General features: G+C 49.7%; 1 protein-coding gene across 19 annotated transcripts in view; it reads right to left on the bottom strand.

Annotated features, from left to right (window-relative positions):
* ATXN7L1 (ataxin 7 like 1) overlaps positions 1-25256 on the bottom strand; it is a 283217-nt gene that overhangs the window by 175619 nt on the left and 82342 nt on the right. For all 19 annotated transcript variants that reach the window (XR_007920484.2, XR_007920483.2, XR_007920485.2 and 16 more), the window contains one exon: positions 5907-6011. Coding sequence is in view for 13 of the 19 variants with exons in the window: in XM_051848829.2 (XP_051704789.1) it covers positions 5907-6011 (105 nt within the window). In the remaining 6 variants the exon portion in view is untranslated. The remainder of the gene's footprint in view (positions 1-5906; positions 6012-25256) is intronic.

Raw genomic sequence — 25256 nt, 5'->3', positions numbered from 1 at the left:
TGGGTAGGAGATTGAACAGCATCTAAAAAGTCCCTGGCACAGACTAAGAAGGCGACAGATCCAGGGAGGCCAACAAAGGTGGGTGGCACAGACCGTGGCTCCCAGAGGGTCTTATCTCCACACAGAATGTCTCCCCGCGGTGGCTGTGCCTGCTTTCTCTAGCAGGCACACCATCCTGGGCACAGTATCAGGAGCACAAGGTCCTCGGCCAGTCCTGCGGGGACACTTCACACCACACCTGTACAGCAACGATGGCAGGGAGCTCAGAGGGACGCTGGGGCTTCACGACATTTCCAAAGGAGTTGACATTGGGGCCTACTGTGAACGTAAACCAATATTTGTAAAGCCAGGTCCTCAGGACTCCGGGCAAATGTAATCATATTCAGGCCGACAAGTCTTGCCTCATGGAGTGTGGGATGCTAACGATGAATCACAGGCAAGAGTTCGTAAGCTGACCTCAGAGTGCGCGTCCCGGGAGACCAGGCAAGAAAGGAAGACAGGAAGCAGTCCACTGAATTGGCTGTCCCATTTTTCATAAGGAACATTCAACTTAATGAAACATAGCCACGTTTTACTGACAATAATAACTACCCTTTTTTTTTTTTTGACAGGCAGAGTGGACAGTGAGAGAGAGAGAGAGAGAAAGGTCTTCCTTTTCCATTGGTTCACCCTCCAATGGCTGCTGCGGCTGGCGCGCTGTGGCTGGTGCGCTGTGGCTGGCGCGCTGTGGTGCGCGGATCAGCACCGCGCTGATCCGAAGCCAGGAGCCAGGTGCTTCTCCTGGTCTCCCATGCGGGTGCAGGGCCCAAGCACTTGGGCCATCCTCCACTGCACTCCCAGGCCATAGCAAAGAGCTGGACTGGAAGAGGAGCAACCAGGACAGAATCCGGCGCCCCAACTGGGACTAGAACCCGGGGTGCCGGTGCCGCAGGCGGAGGATTAGCCTAGTAAGCCGCAGTGCTGGCCTACCCTTTCTTTATTTCCTTTCCATGGGCCAGCAGACTACACACACTCATTTCTTGTTCTTCCTGGTAACTCTGCAAGGCAGGAGCTGTCATTTGTATCTTGTAAGTGAGGAACGGGAGGCTCAGAAAGGTAACGTACTTAGCCAAGATCACGCAGCTAGTGTTAGTCAGTATTCCAACCTGGGTCTGATTTTTCCACCATGACATCCTCCTGTCCACACTGCTCTGGGACACTGGGGTGGAAGAAAAAATACATATTTGGTTTTCATGCTCAGTTCCTTGCACAGAGCTCCTGAGGCCTTTGTGAGTCCCTGGGTGACAGGGGTGAGAGGAGCACCTTTAGGTGTATTTGGTCTTAGTCCCCAGTTTTCTGACACAAGAGCTTCTAGAAACCCTGTGCCCTCTGAGTGGAGTATGCTAATGAGATGACTGGTGGTTGGGGTCCCTAGACACTTTCAGAATGGGGACTGGTTGCCAGAAAGACAAAGACACGATTGGAAGGTTGGAACTTTCAGCCCTACCTGACAGGATGTGGAGACGGAGTTAACTGCCAGTGGTTTAATGGATCGTGCCTATGTTGACCTCCGACAAGACCCTGGACAGCACAGTCTGGAGCGATTCCAGGCTGGTGAGCACATCTACATGCTGGCAGTAGGGCATTCTCACTCTGTGAGACAGACAGAGGCTCCTGCACTCAGGACTCTTCCAGACTTTGCCAAGTGCACCCCCGGCTGGTCATTTGTATTCTATTTTCCTTTATAAATAAAAAGTTGAGTGTCTGAGTTCTGTGAGTTATAGCAAATTATTGAATCTGAGTAGGGGATTGTGGGGACTTCTGATTTGTAGCCAAGTCAGACAGAAGTGTGGGTACCCCGGGGATCCATTACTTGTGTTTGGCATCTGAAGTGGGGGGGGCAGTTTTGTAGGACTGAGCCTTAAGTGAGTGGTTTCTGCATTAAGTCTAGGTAATTACAGTCAGAATTAAATTAAACGGCAGAACACCCAGTCAATGTCCACAGAGAATTGCTTGGGGTGGAAAGCCTACACAAGCCTTACTCAGTCAAAGTGCTGAGTAAGAAACAGCTTTCTCTTACCCACCACTTTCTGAAGTCTCCCAAAGCAACTGCCTGAACACACACACACACACACCCCACATTTTTCCAGTTTTACTGAAGCAAGGAGAACACTAAGACCCTGAATGCTGCCACGCACCCTGACGCACTTCTTTCATGGGTCCAAGGAAACAGAAGAGAACCAGTACACCCCTGCCCTGAAAGGATTACAGAAGCAGAACCAGTTCACAGGTTCGGTGGGAGCCTGTGAGGGAGTGGCACCAGGGAACAGGGTTCTATGGATATCCTACCCAGCTGGGGGCAGTGGGGAAGGATGTCAGGTAGAGGAGGCTGAGGAAATGAATCCCAAACCTCATACCTGTCAGGTTGTCCCAACAACTCCATGAACAGGCAGAAAGCCCACTGTACAGATGAGCAAACTGAGGTCAGGAGAGAGCAGATGACCTGCCCAAGGTCACACAGTTAGTGGAAGAATTACGTAAATCACCCTGACTTAAAATTCCGCATTTTCTTCACTACCTCAACAAATTTCAAATGATGTTCTATGGAGCACTGGTGGGTGGAGGGACAGAAGTCAGGAGAAGGCCAGACAGGTAGGTGGGAAGAGGGTTGAGAAAGCTCTCTGGAATCCCTTTATAAGGGCACTAATCCCATTAATAAGGACTTATTCCCATCAATAAGCCCACACCCCAATCTCAACCCCAACTGTTCTGCTTTGTCATACTTTTAGATTGTGATTCTATGCAAGATTCTATTTGAAAAGATATTCCCCTGCTAACCAAACTGAGGTCGAAGCCCAACCATGTTATGCTACCAGGTAAGCAAATGGGCTGGGCCTTCAAATTTGGGAAGGGTGGGAGGGGCCATTAGGTCCATGAAGAGAGAGGATCTCTAGCTGAGACCTTAGGCAAGGCACCTGAACTTCCTAAGCCTTCGTTTCCTCAACTTCACAAATGGATGCAGTAGAGGATTTCAAGCTCAAAGGTAAGGAAAGTGCCTGGCACTTAGCACGGTGGCATTCTTATTAACTTGCTGAAAACGGCAAGGTTAGTCACACACAGTAAAACAGCAAAGAAAGAAACATCACTATGGGCTGAATGTTTGTGTCCTCCTGAATTTGTATGTTGAAATTCTAATCCCTATTATGATTGTATTAGGAGGGAGGCCTTTGGGAGTGATTCATGGATGGAGTCCTTATTAATGGGATTAGTGCCCTTAGAAAGGGATTCCAGGGAGCTTTCTCCACCCTCTTTCCACCACATGAGGATAGAGCAAGAAGGCTGCAGTTTGCAGTCCAGGAAGAGGGTCCTCCCCAGAGCCTGACCGTGCTGGGGCCTTGCTGGGGCCTCGACTTCAGACTTACAGTCTCTAGAACTGTGAGAAATAAATTTGTTACTTATAAGCCAACCAGTCTATAGTACAAGGGAACTTCAAAAAGTTTGTGCAAAAAATGGAAACAAAAGTTTTTTGGTGCGAAAAATTTTCAAATGCCTGCATAATTTTTCCATAATATGCATTTTCCATGAACTTTTTAAATACTCTCCTATTCTTTACAGCAGGTAGAACCAATCATGAAACTCTAGGAGGAATTCTTTGGGAAAAATAACAAATACTGCCCCAAAGAACAGCTGCAGTGCTGAGCTGTTCTGCCTTTTCTCCTGAGCCTGATACATGTGGGCTTTGTATCGTCGGGACACACACCCGAAAGATGTGGAGGCGCTGGTGTTTCAAGTTGCTGGGTTGTGGTGGTGTCCCCACTGCTGCTCAGCAACAAACTCAGTGGAGAATGAGTTGCAAGTGCTGAGGTCAGGAATCTCAAACCCCCAGACTAATTTACCGTCACTGTTCACAGCAGGTGGCCACAAAGCCATGGGCTGTCCCCTAGGCTGACACTTGGCTCTTGCACCCAAAGCCTTCTCCTGGCAGAGGGAGGCCTATGCATCAGCCACCCAAGCCCTAGAGGCTTCTCTGTTGGCAGGATGACGCCTTGCTGGCCTTTGTATGGATTGTTCAGGGCAGTGGGGTCTCAAGTCCCTTTCAGGAAGCTTCCATTACAGACTGCCAGTGAATTAAGTTCCTAGGGAAGGTTCTGACAGCTTACAATAGAATGCAGACCCAACAACTGAGATTTTCAGTTGTTTTGTTCATGGTTGCATCCCAAGGTCTAGAACAGCAGCGTGTCCCTGTAAATGAATGAATGCTGATCACAGTCAGGATGATGTAGCATACGCACTCTCCTGAAACACACAGAAACAACTGTCACAGAGCTCCCACGACTGCTCCCTGGACGACTGGCTGGGCGGGACCTTCTTGCCACGGTTCTGCTTTGGATTCTCCACCTGTCACATCAGCTGGTGGGGCCACCACGGGGCCTCTGACAGCTTCCCTTTGGAGAGGTCTGACCTTTTCTCTCTTCCAGACAGAAGAGAAGGTCATTTGCTACACAGCACTGAGCAAGAAGGCCACGCATGCCGAGTACACGACCCGCTCCTTTCGTGCTCACTCTACCGTAAGTGACACTGTTGGAGCTAGATGTGCGTGCAAAAGTCATGGATGAGGCAGGAAACCAAAGACCTGAGACATTAAGCAAGTAGCCCAAGGTCACAGGGCTGGTTGTGGCCTCTTATCACAGCTCTTTGTACAGCACTTTCTAGGGTCCTTTTCTGCTTCGTGCCAGTTCATCATCTTGGACTAATTCACAAAAGTGCCCCCATAAGCTTGGATTCTCTTTCTACAAATTGTAAGCACAAAATACACCTACAGCACACATTATATAGATGTAGATATGTACATATATATACATACATATCATCCCAGATGATAAGAACATAATAGAAACTGTTCTATACAGTCCCACACATGTTTACTGAAGGGCTTAGTTACAAGCTCAATTCCTTTTATCTCCTGCCTATTTAAAAGTGATAACTGAAGAGGAAAGTCAGAAATACAGAGAAAGGGGAAATGTGTTGTGTAATCTGCAAAAGCACATTCAATAGAATGACTGCTTCAACTTAAGGCCCACTGAAGGTGTTTGGAAATTTTAGCAACAAAGGGAGGCATTCCATTTTGTGTCCATCAAAATAAAATGCTGGAGAACAGTGACCAAGACTTCCAGCACATTACAGCTTTGTCTTGGTCTGGTCCAGCTCCCTGTCAAACATAAGGAAACTTCCACCCTGAGAGATTGAATGCCATCTTGTTTAAGGTCATTTAGCTGCTTATTTGTCCCTGAGTGGCCCTGTGGCCTTTACCCGCTGTATGTCTGTGGCACCTGCACTGAAGACCACGTGAGGGATTTGTGACACCAAGGATATTTAGATAACCAGGGAAAGCGAGTTCACAAACACCCGTGGATTTCTAAACAAAGGACATTCTTGGAAAAGGCTAAGTGGCACCTGAAGTTCTCCCTACACGCCACTTCCCCGGGGAAGCACCCAGTGACCCAGATACCAGGCTGCCCTTGGCTCCAGTTCCACTTGGTGGAAATCCAGGGAGACCCCCTCCTGGCCCTCTTCCAGTGGCACCCAATGTCAGCCTGCAGGAGATTCCTCAGGCACTGCCCTCCCCTCCCACTGGTCACCTGCAGGGCCACCACGAGGCTGGGTAGAAGACCTCAGTCTAGTCCCATCGTACCCAGACACGTTGCAGGGTTTCTCTCATTTGTTCTGACAGGATTGACTGTTTCAGCAAGGGCTACAGCTCCTAAAACAGTGACCCTGCAAACAGAGGCTGCAGCCTCAGGAAGAGTTTACCCACAGCCCTGGGCTAAGCCAGACACTAGGGCAGACCCTGTGGGGGAGCCCAGGGACAGGCGAGCGTGCCCAACAGCGGGCGCCAACACGGCGGTCAGGCGCAGGAGTCCACTTACCGCAGTGCGACTGGAAAACCTGCGGCTTCACGACCTGGTTACAGGCGCTGCACACCACGAGATAGAAGTCGTCATGTGCTGGGTAATGGCCAAATAAGTGCATATCTGTGGGGGAAATGAAAACAGTGGTTTTTGCAAAAGCAATTAAGTCTCAGAAGGTGTAGTTTCCTCTTGGAATTTCTTCAAGGACAGTTTTTTCAGACAAGATGCACAGAAAAGCAATCATCCTCACTAAAGGGAATGTGGTTTGTCATAACGCAGCTCCCCAAACTCTCCGAGAAGCAACCGCCTCAAAGACTCCCTCCTCATCTCCCCCTCGGAAAGGGACTGCTGTTGACGGAGCTGACGGAGCTGACAGAGCTGGGGAGGGTGGGGCTGCCTGAGTCACATGCTGTGGGGAAAGAGGCTCTCCCAAACCTGTTCCTATTTCAGCAGGGGCCCCCCAAGTAAGTGGGGATACAACAAGGAGTCACCTTGGCTCCAGCAGTCATCTGGGTTTCCCCTTCACCTGTGGAAGACACCAAGGCCAAAGGAATCCACAGGCAGATGGTTTGCCGGCTGCCAGCCTTACCCATTATCCATTTGGTAAATATTTTTGGAGCACCCAAGAGTGCCAGGCACTGCGGTAGGCACAGGGGGAAACCGGGGAACAAAGGTGTGGTCCTGGGGCACCCGGAGCTTCTGGTGGCAGAAGAGAACCACACAAAGCAGAGATAGTCACAATAGCCATAGTGGATGTGCGGGTGACAAGTGCCAAGTGCCAAGAAGGAGACGTATGGGGTCTCACTTGCCTGTGTCAGGTGGACCTAACCTAATCTGGGCATTGGGGGGTGCCTGCCTGAAGGTCAGGTCCCAGAGAAACAAAGGAAGGGAACGTTCAAAGCTGAAACCTAAGAAGGGGGGTCCAGGTCCCGGAGGAACCTTACGGCTGGAACAGACCCAGGGAAGAGTGGTGGGAGAGGTGATGTGTGGCGAAGCTGGCAGGGACCCAGAAGCTGTAATCCGCACAGATCAAGGGAAGGATTCTGAGTCGAATGTTAAGAAACGATGGGAAGCCATGGAGGGTTTCTGAGTAAAGAAGTGAGATGATCAGACATGCTCTGCTAAGACCTCAGTTATGCGGCATATACTTAAAGAGATACCAACATTCCTGTCTATGCAAGAATCTTGTCCACCAATGTTCTCTGCTCACTGAAGCCTCGAAGTGGGAATGACCCAAACGCCCATCAACAGATGAATGGACAGGCAAAATGTGTCGCCTCCATGCAGGACACTACTCATCCACAAGACGGAACTGAGCACTGAGTACTGATCCAAGCTACCACGAGGGCGGTGCTGAAACGTTACACTAGGCAAGAGGAGCCACATGCAGTGCGCCCCACTTACACAAAACGTCCAGAATCGCAAATCTGCACACACAAAAAGGGGCAGAGTGCTTGCCTTGGGCTGCGGGCCTGTAGGGATTGGGGGATGATTGCCGAGGGGTATGGGGTTTATTTTGGGGAGGATGAAGTGTTCTAAGATTGATAATGGTGATGGTTGCACAGTGCTGTGAATATACTAAAAACCACTGCATTGTACAATACTGGATAAACTGTATGGCATGTAAATTATATTGCAATAAAGCTGTTTCCAAAAAAAGTTGCAAGGAAAGCCATGGTCGCACCTCTGGGTGGAGGCAAGGCCCTGGATGGCACCTCCACCTGCCTGTTAGCTGACTGGTTCCAGGAGAGGCACTTTGGCTCTGAGGCCAGGGTGGTCACATAACCAGGGACAGGAAAGAACCACACTGTAGCTCGAAGGTGTCTCTGTCACAAACCTGCTCCTCCACTCACCCTCCAGCCCTCATTTGCTAGACTCAACCTGCGTCTAAGGAAATCTCACACCACCAAGGTTCCTCAACAGGGAGCTCAGGCCAGGGGAGCGGCTGAGTTCCTCACGACTGGGGAAGGCTCACTCATAACCCAAACAGAGCATCGACGGCAGCCCCCATGGCTCTGTCTTCTCTTCTCTTCCCACTGCTTTGAGGGAAGTGAAACTGGCATGTTTATCACAGGGGCAAGGGGCAGAGATCCACCGCTCACCCTTAGGGGGCCTGAGACCCGGAAGGTGGGACAGGTGGGCCTGGATGGGCTGGGGCTGCCTGAAGACACAGGCCACACTGAGTTTCTCCCTTGTTGGTGGCCCTGGGAAGGCACAGCCTGTCATTTACCCCTCGAGAACCCACCTCTCTCCACTTCTGAGGAAGACCTGCACACACTGGTGGCTGGATTGTCAGGGCCTGTGGGAAGAGACACTGAGAGTCCTGAGCAGAGGATGCGGTGCTGGGCCCCACCACGTCCTGAGCTGAGCTAAAGGAGCCCCTGTGGGCAGGCAGGGACCCTTAGCTCAGAGCCTCATAGCAGGCAAGCTCTGGCTCCTGAGCCTTAACCACTGATTCTTGCCTTTTTATTTACAGGCTGTTCATTTTTATAACATATTCTCATTTTTTTTTTAGAATAATAAGAGTAGCCATGATTTTTGAAGCCACATTTGAAAAATATAGAAATCCAGAAGAAATGGACAGTATAATTACCGGTAGGCTTTGTTAACACTTTGCATCTCTAATCTAGTCATATTTTCTAGCCAGTGATGGGTAGAACCAGAAGCTGGCAAGGGTTCACACATTTACTTATTCATCAAGCCATCTGTTGAGCTGCTTTACAACCTCTCTCAAATAGGTGAAGCTATGAAGGGTCAAAAGAAATTCATACATTTTTTTAAAAGCTAACAAAACCAAGCATTAACAAAAATTCCTTGAGCACCTGCAGAAACTGCAGACTGCAGAGGGGAAGCTGAGAATAGACACAGCAGGGTGGAAGAGTGCGCACCTGTGTGGTCCACTCTGCATGGCCTGCTGGCAGCCTTCCAGGACCGCTGCAGATGCCCACTGTCCTGTACTCCTCCTGGGACCTGTCCAGCCCACCTCTACACACATGTGCACCTGCTACATCCCTTACTGAGCTGACAGTAAAGGTTAAGCTAGTCAGAGACCGTCGCCACGGTTGGGATGTAGTCCCCTCAAGGCCCTTCACTCACTGGGACTTTTCTTGGTTTGCCTCTAGGGCAGCATCAACCTTGTACATGTCTACTCGGTGCATGATTTCTGAGGGAAGGGGGAAGGCCCACTTGTCTGCCTGAATAGGCGTCAGAGAGCTGACCCTAGCATCTCCTCTGTGGTTCCCAGGGTCTGAAAACACAGCAGGTGGGGAACAAGGCAAGAGCATCTGGCCCCTAGAACACCCACTTCACATGGCTGGGTGTTCATGGGAGTGTGCTGTTTGATTAGATTAACATGGGCTGGTGGATGTGGGCAGGAAGACAGGAACAGATGAAAGCTCATATGCCAGGCACAATGCTAGGTACGCTGTTAGTTTAGCCTCTAAGTAAGACATTCAGGGCATAATCATACAAACAAAAACTGGTGTGCTGAAGTGGGAGCCAACTGGGCGTGTCCCTGCCCCATTCCACATTCAGTGATGTCACGGTGACAGCTTGACATGAACCATACTGGCAATATGTATACCACGGATATGGGCAAACACTACAAATCATTTCATTGCTTTTGGTGAGTTGGTTGTGCAGCACTAAATAAAGATGGGCAAAAAAGGAAGAAGAAAAAAATAGTGAGCTCATGTGTAACGCCCCCACCCAGTGGCAACCACCGTTGACATGTTAGAACATAGCCTTCTAGACTTCGGGATGTGGTAACACTATCTTAGTTACTCTTCGTAATTAACCTATGAAGTTGCTGACATGTCCAGTGTACAGGGAAGGGAACGAAGACAAAGCAACATGCTTGAGATCCCGTGACAATGGTTGTAAAGTGGGAAACTCTGGCTCTAAAGCCAGAGCTTCTTCCTCAGCAAAACGCTACTTCCTTATTATTATTATTATTATTTTGAAAGGCAGAGTGGATAGTGAGAGAGAGAGACAGAGAGAAAGGTCTTCCTTTGCCGTTGGTTCACCCTCCAATGGCCACCGCGGCTGGCGTGCTGCGGCAGGCGCATCGCGCTGATCCAAAGGCAGGAGCCAGGTGCTTCTCCTGGTCTCCCATGGGGTGCAGGGCCCAAGCACCTGGGCCATCCTCCACTGTACTCCCTGGCCACAGCAGAGAGCTGGACTGGAAGAGGGGCAACTGGGACAGAATCCGGCGCCCAGATCAGGACTAGAACCCGGTGTGCCGGCACCACAGGCAGAGGATTAGCCTATTGAGCCGCAGCGCTGGCCCACGCTACTTCCTTAACAATGCGACAAGATCCCATTTCTCAGATGAAGAAATCAGTGTGGAAGGAACTACCGTTTAAACATGGTTTGTCCCTTCTCAAGCTCAACATTGAAATTCGCCATGGTGGCAATATGGGGGCAGGGAGCTTTAAGAGGAGATTAGGGGCCGGCGCCGCGGCTCACTAGGCTAATCCTCCGCCTAGCGGCGCCGGCACACCAGATTCTAGTCCCGGTCAGGGCGCCGGATTCTGTCCCGGTTGCCCCTCTTCCAGGCCAGCTCTCTGCTGTGGCCAGGGAGTGCAGTGGAGGATGGCCCAAGTGCTTGGGCCCTGCACCCCATGGGAGACCAGGAGAAGCTCCTGGCTCCTGCCATCGGATCAGCGCGGTGCGCCGGCCGCGGCGGCCATTGGAGGGTGAACCAATGGCAAAGGAAGACCTTTCTCTCTGTCTCTCTCTCTCACTGTCCACTCTGCCTGTCAAAAAAAAAAAAAAAAAAAAAAAAGAGGAGATTAGGTTTTAAGAGGGATTAGTGCTCCTCTCCCTAGAGTGGAGTGGGTTTGTTCTTATGAGAACAGAGGACAGGTTGTCATAAAGCAAGCCTGGGGGACAGTGCTGTGGCGTGGTAGGCTAAGCCTCTGTCTGTGGCACCGGCATCCCATATGGGCACCGGTTCGTGACCTGGCTGCTCTTCTTCTGATCCAGCTCTCCGCTATGACCTGAGAAAGCAGTGGAAAATGGCCCAAGTACTTTGGCCCCTGCACCCACATGGGAGACCTGGAAGAAACCCCTGGCTCCTGGCTTCGGATTGGTCCAGCTCCAGTAACTGTGGCCATTTGGTGCGTGAACCAGCAGGTGGAAGAGGTCTCTGTCTCTTCCTCTCTCTGTTTGGAACTCTACCTCTCCAATAAACAAATCTTTTTTTCTTCTATTTTTTTATTTGTATGTATCTCGTAAATACAACATTAGGAACACAGTAATTCTTTCCACTGCCCCCATCCATAAACAAATCTTATAAAAAAAAAAATAAAGTGAGCCTGCCTCTCATGCTCTCCCTTCACCTCACAGGGCCACTTGGCTCCCACTTGTGCACCATGTTATGATGAAATACAAGCTCTCGCCAGATGCGGCTGCTGGATAAGGACTGCCAGCCTTTAGAACTGTGGACCAAAATAAGCTTCCTTTTTTTATAAATGACCCAGCCTTAGCTATTCTGGTATAGCTACAGAAAATGGACTGGGACAGAGGGTTGCTGAGCTGACTCCTGGGCTGTGCTAAAGCTCCGAGGGAGCTGTGGGCATGGACACAGGCCTAGGGTCAGAAGGCAGGTGTGGGGCAGTGTGCTCACCAGCTGTGCCATGCACAGACAGTGCCCAGCCTCTCTCAGTGGGTGTTCCCATCTGTGAAATGGGGCTAACATCTCTTGCCTGGTGGGGTTGCTGTGACGGTTTCAAAAACTTGCCTGCCTTGGATCTTCTACCAGGAAGGATTCAGGGCGAGAGTGTGAGGAAGCTTTAATCAAAGTTACCTTCCCTATTTTTCAAAACTATCTAATTCTCTGCAACAGACAGTCCTTGCTCCAGGAGATCCATTCTCTGACTCTTCCTCATGACTGCTTGTGGCAGACCTCCTGGGAGGGCTGATCTGCACAACCCCATGTGTGTGCATATGCACACATACTATGTGTGAGGACAGAGCGGGGCTCTCTTGGATGTAAGAAAATGTGTACTTAAAACATGGGATTTTTTTCCTCCCAGTTTTAAACAAAATGTGCAGCCATCTCCCAGAAAGACGAAACCAAACCCTGCTTTGGTCTATTTTGCACCTACAAATGCACAACCTGTGGAGCATTTGGGAGAGAATACCAACACCACCAGGGTCATCACCGAGGGGACCTCAGTCAGCCTGTGGCCTGATCACAGGCAGGGAGGGGCAGACTCCATTAGGGCCATTTAACAGATGGCGGATACAGGGGACACTTGCTTCTGGGTCAGTATGTTTTAATTTTTGACCCAGATCCAACATCTATCTATCTATCTATCTATCTATCTATCTATTTCCATATCCATCCATCTACCTACCCATCCATCATCTATCATTGAAACCTATGGGTTATATTCTATTTTCTGTTCTGTCCTACTCATTTTTGCTTTATTTTATTTTAAAAATGCCCATTGAGATCCCCAAATTAATTTCAGGACCACAATTCAAAGTCTGGAAAACACAAGGCAATGCAGTGAGTCAGAGTCTGGGTGGAGGCTTACAGTTAATGTGGATTTAACTGAAGTGGGAGCTGGTCCTCAGTGTTCACCTGAGAGTCTAAATCATGAATGAAATCATTAGTGCCAATTCTGTGCTGGTACAAGTTTGTTTCAGCTCACAAAGCTGACTGTGTGCCTCTCTCCCCAGCTGCACTGAGTGATGGACATGTCAGTAGCTTGAACTGGTCAATGGGGGGATATTAGCATCTACTACAAACTGGGAATTCTTCCCTCAGAGAGCAGGTTGTTCAAACACTTAGCAGGGGCCGGCAGTGTGGTGCAGTGAGCTAAGCTGCCACTGGTGACACCAACATCCCATATTGGAGCACTGGTTTGAGTCCTGGCTGTTTTGCTTCCAATTAGCTCCCTGCTAATGCACCTGGGAAAGCAGTAAAACAGCCCAAGTGTATGGGCCCCTGCTATCTATGTGGGAGACCTGGATGGGTTCTGGGCTCCTGGCTTCAGCCTGACTTAGTCTGGTTGTAGTGGGCATTTGGTGTGTGAAGCAGTAGTAGATGTAACAACTCTTTCTCTCTCTTTCTTTGCCTGTCACTCTGCCTTTCAAATAAATAAAATGAATTAAAACAAAACAAAACCAAAAAAATCCAGAAAACCACTTAGCAGGGGCTGGGATTGTAGAGTTGTGAGTAAAGCCGCCTGCACTTTGGCATTCCATATGGGTGCCGGTTCGAGTCTCAGCTGCCCCACTTCTGATCCAACTTCCTGCTGATGTGTCTGGGAAAAGTAGTGGAAGACAGTGTAAGTGTTTGGGTCCCTGCCACTCACATGGGAGACCAGGAAGAAAGGCTCTTGGCTCCTGGCTTTGGCCTGGCCCAATCCTGGTCATTGTAGTTATTTGGGGAGTGAAACAGTGGACGGGAGATCAATCTCTCTCTGTAACTCTTTCAAATAAATAAGTAAATCTTAAAACAAAAATAAACCACCTGGCAGCACACCCGTGACTAGTGCCTGTTCTAGCATCGTCCTTCCCTGGCTCAGTTTCCCCAGGTGTAAAATGGAGAACACTGCATTCGTCACCCACTACCCTGGGAGGCACACAGGCTTTGGGAACTCACGGGTAAGTTATCATATTAACATCACATACAGCTAGGCAGCAATTATCAGCCCAAGAATATATGCACAACAGACCCAGTAAGCATCACTTCTCGGTCTTTTGGCTAAGATCAAGTGTTAAGCATGTTGGTCACTTCCTGTATCAAATAGCAACACAGTGGTTGTAAGTTGTCCATGGGGACTGGCAGGAGGATGGGGGAGGATTAAGTTACAGGAGTTCTTTCCAATGTCTGTTTGACTTAATGCTCCCTCATTAAGCATTATTCATGGAGATTATTCACAGATTAGGCTCAGTGCTGGCTTATGAATGTGTCACCTGCAGGCTATTCTGAGTGCCCCTGTTGGAAGCACTTCCCTTCCATCTTGGCACGATTCTTCCTTGTGACAGAGCCACCACATTCATGCTGTCAGCTGACCCGGGCGCACTCAGCCACACTCAGCCTGCTTTCTGACAGCACTGGACACTCCCTCTGCCTCCTCTCCCATGAAGCCCACCAGCCCCTCCCAGATGCACAGGAGGGACAGAGCGGATGGAGCTCAGTTGTGATGGAAGGGGAGATAGAATTCGGGACAGTAGAATGGTCTCTAGTAAAGTAATAACTCAGATCTTTCTGTGTGTTTGGCAAACTGTTTCTTGAGTTGATACTAACAGAAAAATGGACAGAACAGGAGGCGCATTGCATTCAAGATAAACAGCTTTCTAAACACAGCATTTCTGACAAGCAAAGTCTTAGCTACGTAAACTTCCATTTACGTCCAACAGTCAGTTTTGGAAAACAGCAGCAGCTAAGAAAAGGGCAGGCTGGTATCTCCAGTTCACTATGTGTACAGGACTTGTTGCTAAGATGGGAAGGCTTTGTGGATGCAGGTTCAAACTAGATGCTGTGCACTTCTGAACTGCCCCAGGCCCCTTCCAGAGCTTGCGACTGACATTATGAAGTGACACCTGGAGAGTGTGCAGCAGATGAAGATCTTCAGCAAGAGGGAGGAAGTATTCATTCCCTACTTTTGCAAAAAGGAATTCTGAGTGGAGTACAGGCTGCAGAGAAGCTGAGAGAAGCAGACTGTGCTCTACAGCTTATCAGCAGTAGATGATACCAATCCTTGCTACAGAAAATCGTGCAGAGGAAAAAAGACAACAGCAAGACAGACAATCTTGAATTTTAGTTTCTTGATAAAAATATTCTTTAAAAAGATTATTTATTTATCTGAAAGGTGGAGCTACACAGAGAGAAGAAGAGACAGAGACACTGTCCATTCTCTGGTTCACTCCCCAAGCAGCCACAACAGCTAGGTCTAGGTCAGGCCAAAGCCAGGAGCCAGGAACTCCATCCTGGGAAGGGCCCAAGGACTTGAGTCATTTTCGTTGCCTTTCCAGGTGCATTAGCAGGGAGCTGGATCGGCAGCAGATTAGTCAGACTCCAAGTGGCACTCTGATATGGGATGCTGGCACTGCAAGTGGCAGCTCAATCTTCAGTTTCTTTTATCAGCACTGTGCCACAATGCTGGTCCCCATGAAAGAAATAAAGTCCCAAGAAAATGGTTTTATGTTTCCCAAAAGTATTTTCCAGGGTGTGATTCACTATAGGAATTATAAAAATATCAAGGTGGCACATGCTGTAATGTTATAGCATATTGGAAATAATTGCATATAATTTTAAAATACACTTTCCTTTTTAACTCTAAAAAACTTTTACTCTAAAAAATTGCAAAGAAAGAAAATGGGATTGAATTTATGTTAATTTCAGTACACCAAGCCCTTTCCAAGAAGGTAAAGTTGAGTTCTGCCGAAAATGTAAGCCTCGGGGTGGGTGTTTGGCACGGCAGTTCAGCGCCATTTGGGAAGCTGGCATCCCAAGTCAGCGTGCCCGGGTTTAAGTGCCAGCTCTGTTCCAGATTCCAGTTTCCTGCTAATGGACACCCTGGGAGGCAGCAGTGAGAGCTCAAGTAGTTGGGGGCCTGCCACTGATACGAGAGGCCTGGATCGCATTCTTGGCTCCCAGCTTCGGTCTGGCTCAGCCTTGCCCGTTGAGGGCATTCAGAGAGTGGGCCAGCAGATAGTAGATCTGTCTATATGCCTCTCCGCCTTTCAAATAAACAACATCAATTAATTAAAATTTAAAAACAAGAAGTCTCTGCTCCCTCAAAGGTAACTGCCCTCACAGATCTTGGTGGATCCCAAGAAGGTGACAACCATGTGACAAGAGCCAGAGGGCTGGGTGCTGCCAGACTTCCCAGGAAAACTATCAGCAGACGGTAGCTGACAGAGGTTTTGATTTGTGGGGTTCTCCCTAATAGGAGCACAGACCAAGTTATTTGGAAGAACAGTCCCTGTGATTCAAGGACACGCGTGACTGACTCCAAGCAGATTCCAATCAGGACACAGAACGGCTGGTCCTAAGAGCCTGCCTTTCCCCTATTAATCATAATACGCTCTTTACACAGTTTTTTGGTGAATGTTTTTAGCTGCTGAAATATTTAGCTGCATTTTAATCACGGATGCCACAAGAAAATCTTGAGAGGAAATACAGAAATGTTTCTCCTTTGCCCCGACAGCATTTGTGCTTATTCTGTCACTCCAACATCTCCTTCAGTTCCCGGAACAGAACAAGCCGGGGCCTTAAGATGACCTCACACTGACATCTCCACTTCCCCAAGCAGACTGGTGAACTCTCCCTAGGACAAGGCAGTCACTTGCCGTTTTCCAGATCTCTGGGAACCAAGGGCCCTGCTGTGAGGGCTGGATGACACAAGGAGACTGGAAAAAGCAAGCAGAGGTAGTGAATCCTACAGCGTGAGGGTGTGCCCGAGTAGCAGAAACAAAGCTTTTCCTCTCCTGCAAACCAAGTGCTGATGTGGCTGCCAGCTTCCTGCTGCAGCTGGGCCAGAGGTCGCCCCTGCTGCTGGGCTGGAGCCAGGAACCAGATCTGGAGGCAGGTGGGCACTGGGAACAGAGAGGGGCAGGTGAAAACGGCCTCGTGATGCTACATGAACTTCAACCAGCCAACCCATCCACCAATCCACCAACCAATCAACCACACAGCGCAGGAGAAGCGCATTCAATGACACACACACATCCAAGGTAAACTGAGGTAAGGTGCTGTGCTGGGCTCCATGGGATGCTTTCTCTGGTGTCAGGCCAGCTGTGAGCCAGAGTTTAGGCTATAAACTATGCACGATGGGCCTGCTGGGCTCTGGAGTTCAAATCCCGTCTCTACTATTTGGCATGATAATCCTGTGTAAGCTTCTGTTTTCTCATCTGGGATTAAATGACGTATCTGCAAAGGGGCTGGCTCACAGTCAGGATTGAAATAATCAACCACGATATTATCAACGGCCTTCTCCCCTCCTCCTTCCTTCCTCCCCAGTGCACCTGCACCCAGCAGTGTGACCACAGCTTTCCCCAGACTGCAATGGAGTGACTGGTTTATGCCAGCAACCCTCACCAGACCGGGACCTTCTGGAACACAGCAAGGGTGACTTATGGCCTTCTCTATCTCCAAAGCCAAACAGTCTGGCACATGGTAGCCGCTTAATCAATGTTAATACATTAACTAGGCTGAAGGTCTCAAGAAGTTGATTTATTTTTCATACTCCCTCATTTTCCCTTCTCAAAGGAGGAAGTAGTAATGACAATAAATTGTCCTAATATCCATAGTTGCTGTCTAAGATTATGAAATCAATACTTTTTTATCTATTTACTCATTCTTTGAGCTCCATGGAAGGCAGGTGCTATGGGAGTCTAAGCAGGAGCACATTCCAGGTGGGCCATGGGAGAAGTTTACCCCTGCTCCCCACCAGGCCAAGCTCACAAAGGCTGGCCTCTTTGTTCTCTGGCAAACACCGCTGCTACCCACCTGTACTCTCAGCAATGGTCTCACCCGGTACCAGTGGGTAAGGTGGGCTTAGGGTGGTTTCTGTTCTCATTTTCAATTTCCTGACTCCGTACATGAAAACCATGTGTGATAGAGAGTCTAGGAAGGCTAGACTTCCTGCAGCCTTCCTGTCTCAGCTTTGCCCAGTCTGACACTAGGCCAGCATGCAGCAGGCTCAGCCCAGAGCACAGTGGCAACTTCAGCCTGACCTGGCAGAGGATCTGACTGGCTGGCTGGGCAGCGATGACCTTGGTAGCCAAGAGAATGATTTTGCAGAAGTCTCCCCTTTGCCTATGCCTGGTTTAGGCAACCATGGCAATAATTTGACCCTAAAAATCTTGCTGGGGATGGGAAACTGGCCCTGACTCCCTCAAGCAGCTGCAGGGGGAACTGATGTCAATTCCTTGTCCAGTTGCATCCGTCCTTGTCATCATCCCAGCCAGACTGGCTGGTGGCTTCTGGCCTGATATAGACTAAGCACATGTATCCACTGTGGCCGATCAAAGTCCTGGTAGGGTATCCTGGCCAAAACTATTCTTACTGCAGGAGTCGCCTGGGCTGTGTCAGCTGCACAGATACAAGAGGACCATTTCCCCCTCACTAAGCTGGCACCAGGACCCCCGTTCTGGAGAGAGGACAAGGATGGGTATGGCATGTTCAACCAAAGTCCTGACAGCAAAATCATGTGGTTTGCAAGGACTCATTTAGAGAGAGAAGAGAGGCACCAACCTACTGCAGGAAGTTCTAGATCCTCCCCTCCCAAGTTCTTCTACCTGGTTCGTAAATGTTTAAACATTCATTTAAATCTTTATGCCCATTTTGCCTTCTACTTGAGGAGTACTGTTGAGATAAGATATGTTCCACAAAATCACTAGGCCTCCTGAGCATTTTTTCTTAACTCTTCTTAGTAGGCTTTGCTTTGTTTCTGTGTTTGGTAGGAGCTTTTCCTATCCTGAGCTCCTCTGGCCAGAGGCATTTAAGAGCTTGTTTGTATGAGGCCACTTTTCCATTGATTCTGGGGTGACTTCTGCTATCTCCACCCTGGGACATCTTTTGGGTCCAGGCTGGGCCTCCTGGCATCGTCTGATGCCTTCCCTTGTTTTACAACCCCACCCACCCACCCAAGAGCGCTCTCTGAGTGGGGCCACACTTCACGGGAAAGCAGTGGGTTTGAGGATCAGAAAACAGGGACCCAAATGATGTTTTCCCTTCCAAGACGGGTTTTGGCCTGCTGTGGCTTGAATGTGTCCCCATGGTTCGTGGCTGGGAAACTCAGTGCCCAGTGCAGCAGTGTTGAGAGGTGAAAGGTGGGGCCTTAAGAGCCCTCCTGAACGGGCTAATGCTGCTACTGCAGGAGTGGGTGAGTGATCTGTGAGGCCGAGTTCTTCGTAAAAGGATGAGCTCGGCCTCTTTCTCCTCCTCTCCTCCTCCCTCACTCCCCACCTCCTGTGGGTGCTCCGTCGCCTTTCCGCCTTCTGCCGTGAGACGACCCAGCAAGACGGCCCTTGCCAGACGTGGGTCCCTTTGACCTTGGACTTCCCAGCCTCCAGAACTGTAAGAAATAAATCTCTTTTCTTTCTAAATTACCCAGTCTGTGGTATTCTGTTACAATAGCAGGAAAGAGACTAAGACATAGTCAAAGAGAATTTTTAGGCTGAACATGAAAGTGCTATTAGAACACTGTAAGTGGGTTAGGGGGAAATCAATGGCAACTCCTCCTTTCATGTCTTTTCATACAGAACAGTCCACCTTCTCATTGTGGCATCCTGACTGAGGCTGGAGGACAGACTACCAGGTCCTCTCGGTGCCTTTCTGGCTCTCAGGTAGCACAACTGGTCCAACAGGGAGACGGGTGAGGAAGAGGAGAGGAAGGGAAGGATGCCACATCCATGCTACAAAAACAAAGGAAACCTCTAGAAAAGGCAATCGAATGCAAAATCTGGGCAGCTTACTCCTAAGAGGAGTTAGTGAGGGCTATCTGTCTATCGCATCTATCATCTGTCACAGGAAACACTGCCAGTCTGTACATGTTTTATTGCTATACCAAATGCCACACTTTGGGGTGACAAGGGTGACATATGGCTTTATAAAAATAAGTAAATGAAACTTAGAAAGAAAAAAAAAAGAAACTTAACCAACAGCAAGAAATGTCAGTTGGTTGTCATAGGCCACTTTATAACTACCTGAGAGCATGCCCAAACCTCACGCCTATCTTCCTCTTCCCTGCCCTGTCACAGTTCTGTTCACACAGCGGAAGCAATGGAGAAACAGGACTTGAAGTTTTCCCGATGGCAACTGAATCTAGCCTTCTCTTTGATGCTGGATGGACTCCGGACTTGACAAAGGGCAGCTCCGAGGTACAATGGAGAACCTGATGTCCGCCATTTCACTTCTTGAATTCACAACTGGGAGTCTTTTGTTCTGTCTGGTTGAGAATCAGGGCAGAAGATGGGGGCTGGGCGGGTCAGATGACTTTGGGAGCAAACCTATGCTGTACTGAGGGCTTTCGTGGCTCTGCTAAGATTTGGATAATCATGAAAGAGGAGGTTCTTGCGAGGTCCTCCGTCCCTGTTTAGAGATTTTAATTACAAATGGACTGCATGGCCTCTGGAGGGGCCAGGAGGCGTCCATCTCCCCCAGAGATAGATGCACCACGTGTCCTAAGACAAAGATTTGAGAGATTTCCTGGCTGACAGCTTGTAGGACCATGTTGAAAGCAGAGTCCACAAAGGAGCACTCTGCAGTATCTCACGCATACAGCAAATGTGCCATTTGTAAATATACAAGAAGAGGCCTCCATCGGTGAGGCTGTATCATGGCAGGCCTCGGCTACCAAGCTGCTGTTACTAATTCCACCTAGAACCTGTGCAGGAAACCACCAACCCACAGGGGCAAGAAAACACCCACCCTAGACAAAGCCCTCCATCATGTCAGACACACCAGCCCATGAACAGTGGCAGAGAGCGACACAAGTGTCCTTTTTTCAGATCCCAGGATGAAGCAGCAGCACTCTTCTGAATGACAGGAACGACAGGGACCAGTGCCCGAGTCTTGAGGACCTCCAAGCAGAGGTGACTGATTCCTATGCAGAGGCACCAGGGGAAAAGACCACTGCTCCTGTGTCACTCGCTAGTGTCTCTGTGCAAAAGGCAGAAACTGGCTCCGGCTTCCACCATAACCGGCAAGGAACCTATGACGTTTGGTTTCCAGGGGATCATTCCTCAAGGCAACAGGCCCCTTAAGTGCTGATAAGATATCAATGATCACCTAAACAACACTGTGCCAGCTCAGTGGTAAATGTGCCATTTGGTTCCATTAAGAGCAGTGCCCACCTGGCAGAGGCAGAGGACAGTGGAAAGGAGCTGCCCAATGTCCCTGGGGTCAGTGTCTGTGGCACTCAAACCACTGGGACTGTCCAATGATGGGAAGTTCATGGGGAGTTCATGATGGAAGCCAAGGCCACTGCAGTGGGATGGGCCAGTATGTCTGTGCTCACTAAGAGGAAAGTACCTTTGCTCTAAGACAGCAAAAAGACACACTCAGGGATTCTGTCACTTCCAAGCTCTTTAAACCAGGCCTGTGTAGCTGACAGGCCTCTCCAATGGGGCAGGTGCTCAAAGCCGGTGGCCTTCTGAGCACAGAGGTCCAGGAAGAAAAAGCTCACTGCAGAGGGGGTTACAAAGAAAGATTGATCTGCTGGAGGGGGAAAAGCATAGTATCTTCAATCATAAGCTAAGCAATCTTTGGGGTCCCAGGTGCCACCAAAACCTCCCCCTCTGAGGTGCCTCCTTCCATGCTAGCTGAGATCCTGCACATCCTTCAAGGTCCAATGGTTGTACGACCTCCTCCAGGGAGCCTTCTTGGATTCCGGCAGAGCCAACTAACCTCTTCTCCATACCTGCACAGTACTTTGCACTTTGTTGCTGCACTTGGTTCACTCTGCCTGGTGCTGAAAGACTGGTGGGTACCATTGTCTGTCTTTCCTATTTTGTACCCTAATCTTTTATGCACAGACTTGGGCATTTAGCAGTTGAAAATGAAGATGCCAGAAACATGCTCAGATGCTTCAAAGACCACCAATGAATCGCAGCTCTTACCTTAGCCTAGGAACCACACAGGAGACTCAGCAGGGCAACTAAGGGTTGAAGACTGAGTAGCAGATTCCTGCCCTGCCTCTAGTTGGCTGTGCCTCACCGGGCAAGCCACAGAGCCCCTCTGGAGCCATCTTTCCTGCTCTAGAAGATCTTCTCCATAAAGTTGCTGCCAGTGCCAGGATCTTACAGGAAGTCAGCAGCTTTAGAATGAATTAGCTAAGTCCAAAGCCAGACTCTCAGAGAAAGACTACCCGGCATCATGCTTAGCACCCAGGTTCTGGAGTCATACAGCCTGGTTTGGATCCTGCATCATTTCCTTGGGAAATGCCTCTGGGCCTCGGTCTCCTCTTCTGCAAAATGGGAATGGTAATAATAGCAGTTACCAGGAAGAGCTAGGGAAAGCACATATGTTTAAAGTCTGGTGCTTCGAAGGTGCTCAATAAACATGGTAATTTAGAATCAGACTTTCCATGGTGGGACTTTGGAAAAACAGCCCTGCTTCACTGGAGTGAAACAGTGTGCGCTGTGAATGAAATCGCTGTGCGAAGTCACCAGACCTTGAATTTTCGGCCATCGAAGCCACAGGGTGAGTAAATAGCAGTTAAGCGTTTCTCAAAGTGCGATTCCTACCTGCAATTTGCTTGCTAAATGTAGATGCCTGCAGACCATCCCAGGTTTACGGAATCACAGTCCTGAGCCGTGGAGTCCAGTAAGATACATTTTTAACAAGTTCCTTGGGGGAATCTGATAATCCCGCAAATTCTCCAATCACGACAACTGCTGAAATGGAGACACCTGGTACATCGAGGGTGAGCCTAGTGATACGGACATTTTTGCTGGCTAGCCAGAAGGGAAGAGACCTCTGTACGTGTGGGGGTGCCACTGAGGACACCACTTGTGTACCTCTTCTAGGCTCTTCGGATTAAGAGTCAGAGACTTGTGTAGTTCAGTGATGTGAAGGAGTCAACCCACTGCACATCTCTTCCCAGCTCCACACTCAGGGACTGCACGTGGATAGTCTAAAATGGGCAGCCTGGTGGCATTTACACCTTGGCAATCAGCAAACACTACACATCTGGGCTTTGAGGGTTTTGCAGAGACCCAATATCCTAGCACACGTAACTGGCTCTCACCTGTAACAACTTCAGGGCTGGAACCTAAACTCCAGAATGTGGTCCTGGACACTGTATTTAGACCCCTGGATGATCTTGGGCCAGTTAAAGCCTGGATTTTGAAAGCCTACCTGAAATATGAAGCAAATGATGTCCTGGTGCTTTAATCCTCATGGCATGGCCTTTATGCTCCGTAGTCATGCTGAAACCTCCAGCACTGGGCTGGCCATCTAGCAAATCACAGTCTTGAGACCCCAGGGGAATGGTGTTAGGGTGTGCAGGCTTCGGGGCTAATCCCTCATGGCTGCCCAGTGACTTTCACAGCCCAGGAAACCAATCTATAGTGCAAGAGTAGGGCCAAGGCCCAGCAACAAATCTCTCATCTCTGAGTCCGGGGGTGGAGCAAGGCCCAGCAGCCATCCCCAGCCTACTGTTCCAAACGCCCCAGGTGCCTACAGGGCACCCACTGAGAGCAGAAGCCATGCAGTGGGCCCTGTTTCAGCAGATGCCACTGTAGAGAAATGCAGAAATGCAGGCCCCCCCTTTTTTTTTTTAATTCCTCCACTCAGCAGCCAGGTGAGTCAGGGAAAATGCAATCCAATTTCTCAGTAAATCCTACTATGCTCTGGAAGGACACGGTTTGAAAAATCTATTTTTGTGCTTTTATTTACTTAAGGTCTGCATGCCTGGAGCGCTTTTTCATAGTGCCATCCAACTGCCTTTTGCTTACCAGAAAAAAAAATCCCGCCTTCCTGTAATATTACCAGGAACAGCCCAGCCACCCAGCACAAAGGAATCACGGCTCTGTGCCCCTAATTCCTGGCAACACAGCAGGTTGGCTCCAGCACAGGGTTTTCCTTTCTAGGACCACCCAGAGCTCACATATTTTTGCCTTTTCCTGGTTTAAATGCTGTTTTTGATCCAGAGGCACAGCCTATCTCTACGAGGTGTGCACCTGCTATTCTAGTGCTCTCACAGTGTAAATTGTTGGGGACAGAGTTGCATATCTGTGGGCAGTCTCATCTTCCAGAATGGCCAAATGGGTAGGTCAGAAGATAAAACCTCTTCTAGCTATTTAGGACTTGGAGTTGACTGTATCGATCAACTCATACCTTGCTTGTCCCAACTCTGCTGAAACCCTCAAATCTTGTCAAACCCTCCCAGCTGGATCCTCATCCAGCCAACTCTAACTAAGGCCCTAAAGGACCCACTGCAAGTCACATGCTTAGTCCCTGCCTGCCCAGCAATGGTGGGCTGCACGGATCATTGCATTACCATGGGTGGCTGCGGAAGGTACAGGGTCTATTTCATTCAACCCACAGGTCTTTTTTTTTTTTTTTTTTTTTTTGACAGGCAGAGTGGACAGTGAGAGAGAGAGACAGAGAGAGAAAGGTCTTCCTTTGCCGTTGGTTCACCCTCCAATGGCCGCCGCTGCAGCCGGCGCACCGCGCTGATCCGATGGCAGGAGCCAGGATCCAGGTGCTTTTCCTGGTCTCCCATGGGGTGCAGGGCCCAAGCACCTGGGCCATCCTCCACTGCACTCCCTGGCCATAGCAGAGAGCTGGCCTGGAAGAGGGGCAACCGGGACAGAATCCGGCGCCCCGACCGGGACTAGAACCCGGTGTGCCGGCGCCGCAAATTGGAGGATTAGCCTATTGAGCCACGGCGCCGGCCAACCCACAGGTCTTTTTAAGAAACGTACAAGCAGCCTCCTTCTCTGTCCTGGTTCCTTCTCAGCTTCCATGGGAACACTGACTCCTGGCCTGAGTCAGTGCTCTCCTGCTGGCCCCCACCAGATCCCAGCTAGCAGAGGCACAGCTCCCGCCTGGCAGCTGAAGGAAGAAAGCCAGGACTGTGTCACTGAGTCCTCAGGGCACTCACGCCCTTGCTGGAGAAATGGGTTTGTGGTTTCACACCTAACAGAGCATCAGAACCCCTCAGGAGCTTGACAGGACAGACTGCTGGCACCCAGCCAGACTGAACTGGACATTCTGGAAGTGAGTCCCAAGAATCTGCATTTTGGAACGAGGCTCTCCAGGTGATTTTTGACGCAGCTGTCCAAACTAGCATGGAGCTAGACTCTCCCAAGCACCCTTCCCTAGAAACAGCCTATGATTTTATGTATGTTCATCCAGTTAGGAACTGGAGGAGGGAAGGGTAGTATGGGGTGAGACCCCTTTGCTTCTCTGGTGAACAGAGATGGGGCTGTAAGACTGTCCCCTCTCCACACAGCTGAGCAGCCATCAGCCAGCACAGAGGCTGCCCAGGAAGGGACCCTCCACTGGCAAAGAACCCGGATGGAGTTGCTGTCATTAATGTTGCAGTATCTGATGCCTCCCTTACCCTGGATGGACAGGACTGCTGCTAGCTTTGGCCAGAGGGGGAGAAATGGGCAGCTCTCAGCTTTGGTACCTCAGTGGCTGGACACGTGTGGCCTTGGCCTCCTTTCATGGCCTTGGGGTAGTCTTCCTGGGACGCCCTGTCAGGCATGCAGGCTGCAGGTATGCAAGGAAAAGCCTTTTAAGACAAGCAACAGGGGCCAGTGTTGTGGCGTAGCGGGTGAAGCCTGTAGTGCCGGCATTCCATATGGGTGCAGGTTCAGGTCCTAGCTGCTCCACTTCTGATTCAGCTCTCTGCTATGGCCTGGGAGGGTGGTAGAGGATGGCCAAAG

Source organism: Oryctolagus cuniculus, chromosome 3 (assembly GCF_964237555.1).
Source record: "Oryctolagus cuniculus chromosome 3, mOryCun1.1, whole genome shotgun sequence".
NCBI lineage: Eukaryota > Metazoa > Chordata > Mammalia > Lagomorpha > Leporidae > Oryctolagus > Oryctolagus cuniculus.
The sequence above is the reverse complement of the archived record's forward strand: the minus strand, read 5'-3'. Positions and strand labels throughout refer to the sequence as shown.